General features: G+C 43.7%; 1 protein-coding gene across 2 annotated transcripts; it reads left to right on the forward strand.

Moving 5' to 3' along the window:
• Positions 1–284: 284 nt before the first annotated feature.
• LOC129813243 (keratin-associated protein 16-1-like) lies at positions 285–11,358 on the forward strand. Of its 2 annotated transcripts, XM_055865539.1 has the most exons (3): positions 285–4,282; positions 6,106–7,785; positions 7,818–11,358. In XM_055865539.1, exon 1 carries the CDS (start codon positions 465–467, stop codon positions 2,307–2,309), a length of 1,845 nt encoding a protein of 614 aa, XP_055721514.1. In that variant the 5' UTR covers positions 285–464; the 3' UTR covers positions 2,310–4,282; positions 6,106–7,785; positions 7,818–11,358. The 2 variants fall into 2 exon arrangements, with proteins under 2 accessions (XP_055721514.1, XP_055721516.1); XM_055865541.1 differs by having other exon boundaries at positions 6,106–11,358.
• Positions 11,359–11,832: the final 474 nt, after the last annotated feature.

The following is an 11,832-nucleotide window of genomic DNA, read 5'->3' on the forward strand; positions in this document are numbered from 1 at the left end:
GCTGCACACTCTGTTCTCTCATCAAGCGATCCTACTTTCAACCATCAAACTATTCTCAATTTCATCTTGTCTTTACTAATTTGTCAAATTAGTTTTCGATTTAGACTGGCCCGTTATCAAATGGAACAGGGGCAGGAACAGGGGCAGGAACAGGGGCAGGAACAGGGGCAGGAACAGGGGCAGGAACAGGGGCAGGAACAGGGGCAGGAACAGGGGCAGGGACAGGAACAGGGGCAGGAACAGGGGCAGGAACAGGGGCAGGAACAGGGGCAGGAACAGGGGCAGGAACAGGGGCAGGAACAGGGGCAGGAACAGGGGCAGGAACAGGGGCAGGGGAAAAGACTTCTCATCCGTAGGAACTGGAGGAGCGAATGGAGGGCCGTTTTCCTGCCTGTTCGTTTTTTTTAAAAATCAGATAGGCTGCTTCGGTTGGTTGACTCCACCCATCAACCACTGTCGATCCAATGAGGAGCATGCAGCCTCTCGCTGTGCAACAGGTGATATTCCACCTAAACTCTGTATGCCACGGGCTCTCCAACCCTCTTCCTACAGCTACCCAGTACTCTGTATACCATGGTCTCTCCAACCCTGTTCCTGCAGCTACCCAGTACTCTGTATGCCATGGTCTCTCCAACCCTGTTCCTGTTCCTGCGCAGTACTCTGTATACCATGGTCTCTCCAACCCTGTTCCTGCAGCTACCCAGTACTCTGTATGCCATGGTCTCTCCAACCCTGTTCCTGCAGCTACCCAGTACTCTGTATGCCATGGTCTCTCCAACCCTGTTCCTTCAGCTACCCCGTTTTCCTGCCTGTTCGTTTTTTTTAAAAATCAGATAGGCTGCTTCGGTTGGTTGACTCCACCCATCAACCACTGTCGATCCAATGAGGAGCATGCAGCCTCTCGCTGTGCAACAGGTGATATTCCACCTAAACTCTGTATGCCACGGGCTCTCCAACCCTGTTCCTGCAGCTACCCAGTACTCTGTATGCCATGGTCTCTCCAACCCTGTTCCTGTTCCTGCCCAGTACTCTGTATACCATGGTCTCTCCAACCCTGTTCCTTCAGCTACCCAGTACTCTGTATGCCATGGCCTCTACTACCCTGTTCCTGCAGCTACCCAGTACTCTGTATACCATGGGCTCTCCAACCCTGTTCCTACCCAGTACTCTGTATGCCATGGGCTCTCCAACCCTGTCCCTGCAGCTACCCAGTACTCTGTATGCCATGGGCTCTCCAACCCTGTTCCTACCCAGTACTCTGTATGCCATGGGCTCTCCAACCCTGTCCCTGCAGCTACCCAGTACTCTGTATGCCATGGTCTCTCCAACCCTGTTCCTGCAGCTACCCAGTACTCTGTATGCCATGGTCTCTCCTACCCTGTTCCTACCCAGTACTCTGTATACCATGGTCTCTCCAGCCCTGTTCCTGTTCCTGCCCAGTACTCTGTATACCATGGTCTCTCCAACCCTGTTCCTGCAGCTACCCAGTACTCTGTATGCCATGGTCTCTCCAACCCTGTTCCTGCAGCTACCCAGTACTCTGTATGCCATGGTCTCTCCAACCCTGTTCCTGCCCAGTACTCTGTATGCCATGGCCTCTACTACCCTGTTCCTGCAGCTACCCAGTACTCTGTATGCCATGGTCTCTCCAACCCTGTTCCTACCCAGTACTCTGTATACCATGGGCTCTCCAGCCCTGTTCCTACCCAGTACTCTGTATACCATGGGCTCTCCAACCCTGTTCCTACCCAGTACTCTGTATGCCATGGGCTCTCCAACCCTGTTCCTACCCAGTACTCTGTATGCCATGGGCTCTCCAACCCTGTTCCTACCCAGTACTCTGTATGCCATGGGCTCTCCAACCCTGTTCCTGCAGCTACCCAGTACTCTGTATGCCATGGTCTCTCCAGCCCTGTTCCTGTTCCTGCCCAGTACTCTGTATACCATGGGCTCTCCAACCCTGTTCCTGCAGCTACCCAGTACTCTGTATGCCATGGTCTCTCCAACGCTGTTCCTGCAGCTACCCAGTACTCTGTATGCCATGGGCTCTCCAACCCTGTTCCTACCCAGTACTCTGTATGTCATGGGCTCTCCAACCCTGTTCCTGCAGCTACCCAGTACTCTGTATGCCATGGTCTCTCCAACCCTGTTCCTGCAGATACCAGTACTCTGTATGCCATGGTCTCTCCTACCCTGTTCCTAACCAGTGCTCTGTATGTCATGGGCTCTCCAACTCTGCTCCTGTATCTACCCAGTACTCTGTATGCCGTGTACGTTCTCTCCAAAGTTTGGGGCATAGCATGAGGTAACCAGTCCATCCAATTTGCATAATTATCCAGTATTACCTCAAAGGAGATTACTAGAATATGATTAATTTTGGAGTGTAGGCTAGACCAATTATCTACCAAAGGCTTCTTAAATCAGTTTTCTTTTAATGTTTTTTTTCTGCAGTGAAGCAGTAGGCTGTGTTTTATATTGGCACAATCATAATTGTATTTTTTTAGGGTTTAATTCGGGATTAGTCTAATGTATATGCCTGTGCATAAACTCTGAAATTACATTGGGATTGTTTTGAAGTAATCATCACCTGACAAAGCACTGTCCATTTCCTGTTCCTGTTTCGCGTCCACGAAGACCAGATTTTCCACTCAATTTCAACCTGTTGTTGAACTCAAAAAAACGCGGGAAGTAGTTTGGGGTGGGTGTGCTGCGATTTTGTTTTTGCCGACAGTGGTGCAGAAATGGTTTTGCCCGCGATGAAGACATCTATTTCAGTCTGTTAATACAGGACTAGTAAAGGCCCAGTGTTACAGAAGGCTCAATTAGTCTGTTAATACAGGACTAGTAAAGGCCCAGTGTTACAGAAGGCTATATCAGTCTGTTAATACAGGACTAGTAAAGGCCCAGTGTTACAGAAGGCTATATCAGTCCTCTAATACAGGACTAGTAAAGGCCCAGCGTTACAGAAGGCTAAATCAGTCTGTTAATACAGGACTAGTAAAGGCCCAGTGTTACAGAAGGCTATACCAGTATGTTAATACAGGACTAGTAAAGGCCCAGTGTTACAGAAGGCTAAATCAGTCTGTTAATACAGGACTAGTAAAGGCCCAGTGTTACAGAAGGCTATACCGGTATGTTAATAAAGGACTAGTAAAGGCCCAGTGTTACAGAAGGCTATACCAGTCTGTTAATACAGGACTAGTAAAGGCCCAGTGTTACAGAAGGCTATATCAGTCTGTTAATACAGGACTAGTAAAGGCCCAGTGTTACAGAAGGCTATACCAGTATGTTAATACAGGACTAGTAAAGGCCCAGTGTTACAGAAGGCTATACCAGTCTGTTAATACAGGACTAGTAAAGGCCCAGTGTTACAGAAGGCTATACCAGTCTGTTAATACAGGACTAGTAAAGGCCCAGTGTTACAGAAGGCTGTATCAGTCCTCTAATACAGGACTAGTAAAGGCCCAGTGTTACAGAAGGCTATATGAGTCCTCTAATACAGGACTAGTAAAGGCCCAGTGTTACAGAAGGCTATACCAGTCTGTTAATACAGGACTAGTAAAGGCCCAGTGTTACAGAAGGCTATACCAGTCTGTTAATACAGGACTAGTAAAGGTCCAGTGTTACAGAAGGCTATACCAGTCTGTTAATACAGGACTAGTAAAGGTCCAGTGTTACAGAAGGCTATACCAGTCTGTTAATACAGGACTAGTAAAGGCCCAGTGTTACAGAAGGCTATATCAGTCCTCTAATACAGGACTAGTAAAGGCCCAGTGTTACAGAAGGCTATACCAGTCTGTTAATACAGGACTAGTAAAGGCCCAGTGTTACAGAAGGCTATACAGGGCTAGTAAAGGCCCAGTGTTACAGAAGGCTATATCAGTCCTCTAATACAGGACTAGTAAAGGCCCAGTGTTACAGAAGGCTATATCAGTCCTCTAATACAGGACTAGTAAAGGCCCAGTGTTACAGAAGGCTATACCAGTCTGTTAATACAGGACTAGTAAAGGCCCAGTGTTCCAGAAGGCTATATCAGTCCTCTAATACAGGACTAGTAAAGGCCCAGTGTTACAGAAGGGTCAATTAGTCTGTTAATACAGGACTAGTAAAGGCCCAGTGTTACAGAAGGCTATATCAGTCTGTTAATACAGGACTAGTAAAGGCCCAGTGTTACAGAAGGCTATACAGGACTAGTAAAGGCCCAGCGTTACAGAAGGATACATATTAGTCTGTTAATACAGGACTAGTAAAGGCCCAGTGTTACAGAAGGCTATACCAGTCTGTTAACCTGTCTAGGATCAGCGTGGCGCTAGCGGCACACCCCCCCCCCCCCCCACTGAAAAACCAGTGCCGCGAAATTCAAAAAAAATATTTTTTTAAAATATTTAACTTTCACACATTAAAGTCCAATACAGCTAATGAAAGACACAGATCTTATGAATCCAGTCAACATTTCCGATTTTTAAAATGTTTTACAGGGAAGACACAATATGTAAAGATGTACATCTATTACCTAAAAACACATTAGCATATTCCACCATCTTTTATTTGTCCACCAACACCAGTAGCCATCACCAATTCGGCTAAACTAAGATATTTATAGCCCCTAACCAACAAAAAAACTCATTAGATGACAGTCTGATAACATATTTATGGTATGGGATAGGTTTTGTTAGAAAAAAGTGCATATTTCAGGTATATGGCATAGTTTACAATTGCACCCACCATCACAAATGGACTAGAATAATTACAATGAGCAACGTGTTTACCTAACTACTAATCATCAAACATTTCGTAAAAATACACAGCATACACGAATCGAAAGACACAGATCCTGTGAATACAGACAATATTTCAGATTTTCTAAGTGTCTTACAGCGAAAACACAATAAATCGTTATATTAGCGTAGCACATAGCACATAGCAGCCCAGCATTGATTCTAGCCAAAGTGAGCGATAAAAGTCAACATCGCCAAAAGATATTAATTTTTTCACTAACCTTCTCAGAATTCTTCCGATGACACTCCTGTAACATCACATTACAACATGCATATACAGTTTGATCGAAAATGTTTATATTTAGCCACCAAAATCATGGTTAGACAATGTGAAATGTAGACAAGCTGGTAAAGAAAACGTCCTTGCGCCACTTAGACAGTGATCTACTCTTATACATAAATACTCATAAACGTGACTAAAAAATATAGGGTGGACAGGGATTGATAGACAATTTAATTCTTAATACAATTGCGTTATTACATTTTTTAATTTATCCTTACTTTTCAATACAGTTTGCGCCAAGCGAAGCTACGTCAAAAAACATGGCGTCCTAAGCCACTAAAATGTTTCGACAGAAACACGATTTATCATAATAAAAATGTCCTACCTTGAGCTGTTCTTCCATCAGTATCTTGGGCAAAGGATCCTTTCTTGGGAGAAATCGTCTTTTGGTGGAAAGCTGTCCTCTTGCCATGTGGAAATGTCAACTACGTTCGGGATGAACTGAAAAGCGTTCCCAACTTTTCACATCGTTGCAAAAATAAATGTCCCAAAATCGCACTAAACGGATATAAATTGCTATAAAACGCTTTAAATTAACTACTTTGTGATGTTTGTAACTCCTATAACGAGTGAAAAGATGACCGGAGAAATATAACAGGCTAAACTAATGCTTGGAACAGGAGAGGGTCGGTGTCTTCCACGCGCGTTACGCAGCAAGAAAAGACTTGCTAGCTAAAGGTTTTTTTCATTTGTAGGGCCTGTGAACGAGCAATCGAGCCCGTTGGAATCGTCATCACGTAAAGGCATCCAGGGGAAGACGTAAGAAGTGTCCGTATAGTCATAGCAACGACAGTGCCCGTTTAAATGACTTCAGAAAAGTGGCCAACGTTTCTCAAATCTGACTCCATGTCAGGGAAATTGCTGTAGAATGGGCTCTGTTCCACTTAGAGACAAAATTTCAACTCCTATAGAAACTATAGACTGTTTTCTATCCAATAATAATAATAATATGCATATTGTACGATCAAGGATTTTGTGGGAAGCCGTTTAAAAAATTAGCCACATTAGCATAAATAGTCTAAACAGCGCCCCCATCCCCAACAGGTTAATACAGGACTAGTAAAGGCCCAGTGTTACAGAAGGCTATACCAGTCTGTTAATACAGGACTAGTAAAGGCCCAGTATTACAGAAGGCTATATCAGTCCTCTAATACAGGACTAGTAAAGGCCCAGTGTTACAGAAGGCTATAACAGTATGTTAATACAGGACTAGTAAAGGCCCAGTGTTACAGAAGGCTATATCAGTCTGTTAATACAGGACTAGTAAAAGCCCAGTGCACTACTTTTGTGAAAAAGTTCAAACGAATTGTATTTGAGTATTTACCAGCCCTTGTAATTTGAGTCTGATAATTATATGTACAAAACAGTTAATCTGATAATACTTGTGGAATATAAAAATACTTGCTTGATATACACTATCAATCAAAAGTTTGGACACACCTACTCATTCCAGGGTTTTTCTTTATTTTTAGTATTTTCTACATTGTAGAATAATAATGAAGACATCAAACTATGAAATAACACATGGAATCATGTAGTAACCAAAAAAAGTGTTAATCAAATCCAAATATATATTTATATTTGAGATTCTTCAAAGTAGCCACCCTTTGCCTTGATGACAGCTTTGCACACTCTTGACATTCTCTCAACCAGCTTCATGAGGTAGTCACCTGGAATGCAATTTCCAATTTCTTGAAAACGTATTTCTATGTGAAAAATGAAATGGTCTATGGTTCATTTATTTTTTATTTTTTTTGTAGACGCTCTTATCCAGAGCAACTTACAGTATTGGTGCCTACATGTTCATACTGTTGATACTGGTCCCCCGCCCCCCCCCCCCCCGCGGGAATTCTAACCCACAACCTTAGCATTGCTAGCACCAACTGAGCCACGTCATCACAAACCACTTGATGTCTCAATGTACTCAATTACTGTATTGTACGTTGTTTTATCGTCATGGTGATGGAAAGTCTACAGGTACAAACCTAGATGACCAGTCGATGTACATTTACATTAAGTGGCTTGTAAGGATGGGATGTTTTATGTTTTATTTATTTCACCTTTTTTCACCTTTATTTAACCAGGTAGGCCAGTTGTTTCACCTTTATTTAACCAGGTAGACCAGTTGTTTCACCTTTATTTAACCAGGTAGGCCAGTTATTTCACCTTTATTTAACCAGGTAGGCCAGTTATTTCACCTTTATTTAACCAGGTAGACCAGTTGTTTCACCTTTATTTAACCAGGTAGACCAGTTGTTTCACCTTTATTTAACCAGGTAGACCAGTTTTTTCACCTTTATTTAACCAGGTAGACCAGTTGTTTCACCTTTATTTAACCAGGTAGACCAGTTGTTTCACCTTTATTTAACCAGGTAGACCAGTTGTTTCACCTTTATTTAACCAGGTAGGCCAGTTATTTCACCTTTATTTAACCAGGTAGACCAGTTGTTTCACCTTTATTTAACCAGGTAGGCCAGTTATTTCACCTTTATTTAACCAGGTAGGCCAGTTGTTTCACCTTTATTTAACCAGGTAGACCAGTTGTTTCACCTTTATTTAACCAGGTAGGCCAGTTATTTCACCTTTATTTAACCAGGTAGGCCAGTTATTTCACCTTTATTTAACCAGGTAGGCCAGTTATTTCACCTTTGTTTAACCAGGTAGGCCAGTTATTTCACCTTTATTTAACCAGGTAGACCAGTTGTTTCACCTTTATTTAACCAGGTAGGCCAGTTATTTCACCTTTGTTTAACCAGGTAGGCCAGTTATTTCACCTTTATTTAACCAGGTAGACCAGTTGTTTCACCTTTATTTAACCAGGTAGGCCAGTTGAGAACAAGTTCTCATTTACAACTGCGACCTGGCCAAGATAAAGCAAAGCAGTGCGAAACAAACAACGGCAACACATGGAGTAAACAAAACGTGCAGTCAATAATACATTAGAAAAACCTGTATACAGTGTGTGCAAATGAAGTAAGGAGGTAAGGCAATAAATAGACCAATAGTGGCGAAGTAATTACAATTTAGCAATTTACACTGGAGTGATATATGTACAGATGAGGATGTGCAAGTAGAAACACTGGTGTGCAAAAGAGCAGAAAAACTAAAACAAATATGGGGGTGAGGTGGGTAGTTGGTTGGATGGGCTATTTACAGATGGGCTGTGTACAGCTGCAGCGATCGGTGAGCTGCTCTGACAGCTGACGCTTAAAGTCAGTGAGGGAGATATAAGTCTCCAACTTCAGTGATTTTTGCAATTCGTTCCAGTAATTGGCAGCAGAGAACTGGAAGGAAAGGCGACCAAAGGGGGAGTTGGCTTTGGGGGTGACCAGTGAGATATACCTGCTGGAGACTTTATTTATTTATTTATTTTACCGTTATTTTACCAGGTAAGTTGACTGAGAACACGTTCTCATTTGCAGCAACGACCTGGGGAATAGTTACAGGGGACAGGAGGGGGATGAATGAGCCAATTGTAAACTGGGGATTATTAGGTGACCATGATGGTATGATGGCCAGCCAACGAGACGATAAGTGCCATGGGATCTTTAACGACCTCAGAGAGTCAGGACACCCGTTTAACGTTCCATCCGAAAGACGGCACCCTACACAGGGCAGTGTCCCCAATCACTGCCCTGGGGCATTGGGATATTATTGTTTTTAGACCAGAGGAAAGAGTGCCTCCTACTGGCCCTCCAACACCACTTCCAGCAGCATCTGGTCTCCCATCCAGGGACTGACCACGACCAACCCTGCTTAGCTTCAGAAGCAAGCCAGCAGTGGTATGCAGGGTGGTATGCTGCTGACTTATAGATGACCTGTAGCCAGTGGGTTTGGCGACGAATATGTAGCGAGAGCCAGCCAACGAGAGCACACAGGTCGCAGTGGTGGGTAGTATATGGGGCTTTGGTGACAAAGCGGATGGCACTGTGATAGACTACATCCAGTTTGCTGAGTAGAGTGTTGTAGGCTATTTTGTAAATTACCTCGCCAAAGTCAAGGATCTGCAGGATAGTCAGTTTTACGAGGGTATGTTTGGCAGCATGACTGAAGGAGGCTTTGTTGCGAAATAGGAAGCCGATTCTAGATTTAACTTTGGATTGGAGATGCTTAATGTGAGTCTGGAAGGAGAGTTTACAGTCTAACCAGACACCTAGGTATTTGTAGTTGTCCACATATTCTAAGTCAGAACCGTCCAGAGTAGTGATGATAGACAGGCGGGCAGGTGCAGACAGCGATCGGTTGAAGAGTATGCATTTAGTTTTACTTGCATTTAAGAGCAGTTGGCGGCCACGGAAGGAGAGTTGTATGGCATTGAAGCTCGTCTGGAGGTTAGTTAACAGTGTCAACAGTGTCCATGGTAAATTAATCCTGCAAGAAAAATGTTTTTTTTCCATGTTATTTGATCAAGAAACATATTTAATTTGATGTGGATGTTTTGTGTCTTTGCCCAGAACTTTGCAGGTTTTGATGTAAATGTTTGAGGACATGGTTGTGTTCTTTCTGGATTCCATTAGAATGACATCACAGAGAAATTGACATGGCAACGACTCACAATTCCATTAGAATGACATCACAGAGAAATTGACATGGCAACGACTCTCACAATTCCATTAGAATGACATCACAGAGAGACAGGGACAACGACTCTCACAATTCCATTAGAATGACATCACAGAGAAATTGACATGACAACGACTCTCACAGTTCCATTAGAATGACATCACAGAGAGACAGGGACAACGACTCTCACAATTCCATTAGAATGACATCACAGAGAAATTAGACATGACAACTACTCTCACAATTCCATTAGAATGACATCACAGAGACAACGACTCTCACAATTCTATTAGAATGACATCACAGAGAAATTGACAAGACAACGACTATCACAATTCCATTAGAATGACATCACAGAGACAACGACTCTCACAATTCCATTAGAATGACATCACAGAGAAATTAACATGACAACGACTCTCACAATTCCATTAGAATGACATCACAGAGAGACAGGGACAACGACTCTCACAATTCCATTAGAATGACATCACAGAGAGACAGGGACAACGACTCTCACAATTCCATTAGAATGACATCACAGAGAGACATGGCAACGACTCTCACAATTCCATTAGAATGACATCACAGAGAGACATGGCAACGACTCTCACAATTCCATTAGAATGACATCACAGAGAGACATGGCAACGACTCTCACAATTCCATTAGAATGACATCACAGAGAGACATGGCAACGACTCTCACAATTCCATTAGAATGACATCACAGAGAGACAGGGACAACGACTCTCACAATTCCATTAGAATGACATCACAGAGAGACATGGCAACGACTCTCACAATTCCATTAGAATGACATCACAGAGAGACAGGGACAACGACTCTCACAATTCCATTAGAATGACATCACAGAGAAATTGACATGAAAACGACTCTCACAATTCCATTAGAATGACATCACAGAGAAATTGACATGACAACGACGCTCACAATTCCATTAGAATGACATCACAGAGAAATTGACATGACAACGACTCTCACAAATCCATTAGAATGACATCACAGAGAAATTAGACATGACAACGACTCTCACAATTCCAACTGTTGAAACCTGCAACATTCTGTTCTTAATTATACAACGACCTTTTTTGTCAAAGCGGCGATGCTAAAAAAAAATAATCTTTTGCTCGCGTTGCCGACGTCTATATCGGTCCACAAATACTAGTAAAGGCCCAGTGCACTACTTTTGTGAAAACAAATAAATAATAATAATTTCAATATATATATTTTTTAAATATTATTATTCTGATTGTTCAGATGTGCTGCAGCACCCTCAGCAGCTCTACTTCCTTTTTGAACTTCTTTCTTCAGATTGACCAATCACAGTGAAGTGAGTATTTAAAGATGCTGTTCTGTTGATTTTTGTTTGCATTTGCATTTGTGTCAGAGTGGTTAGAGGGACAATAGAGCCCTGAGTACCAGGCCTGTAGCAACCTGATGGAGGGACAATAGAGCCCTGAGCACCAGGCTTGTTGCGACCTGATGGAGGGACAATAGAGCCCTGAGTACCAGGCCTGTAGCGACCTGATGGAGGGACAATAGAGCCCTGAGTACCAGGCCTGTAGCGACCTGATAGAGGGACAATAGAGCCCTGAATACCAGGCCTGTAGCGACCTGATGGAGGGACAATAGAGCCCTGAGTACCAGGCCTGTAGCGACCTGATGGAGGGACAATAGAGCCCTGAGTACCAGGCCTGTAGCGACCTGATGGAGGGACAATAGAGCCCTGAGCACCAGGCCTGTAGCGACCTGATGGAGGGACAATAGAGCCCTGAGTACCAGGCCTGTAGCGACCTGATGGAGGGACAATAGAGCCCTGAGTACCAGGCCTGTAGCGACCTGATGGAGGGACAATAGAGCCCTGAGTACCAGGCCTGTAGCAACCTAATGGAGGGACAATAGAGCCCTGAGTACCAGGCCTGTAGCGACCTGATGGAGGGACAATAGAGCCCTGAGTACCAGGCCTGTAGCAACCTAATGGAGGGACAATAGAGCCCTGAGTACCAGGCCTGTAGCGACCTGATGGAGGGACAATAGAGCCCTGAGTACCAGGCCTGTAGCGACCTGATGGACAATAGAGCCCTGAGCACCAGGCTTGTTGCGACCTGATGGAGGGACAATAGAGCCCTGAGTACCAGGCCTGTAGCGACCTGATGGAGGGACAATAAAGCCCTGAGTACCAGGC

The sequence above is a fragment of the Salvelinus fontinalis genome, chromosome 16 (genome assembly GCF_029448725.1).
Source record: "Salvelinus fontinalis isolate EN_2023a chromosome 16, ASM2944872v1, whole genome shotgun sequence".
In the NCBI taxonomy this organism is placed as follows: Eukaryota; Metazoa; Chordata; class Actinopteri; order Salmoniformes; family Salmonidae; genus Salvelinus; species Salvelinus fontinalis.

Bases quoted from the DNA above. Each gene is read 5' to 3' on its own strand.
- LOC129813243 (XM_055865539.1), top strand. From the start codon at position 465: ATGAGGAGCATGCAGCCTCTCGCTGTGCAACAGGTGATATTCCACCTA.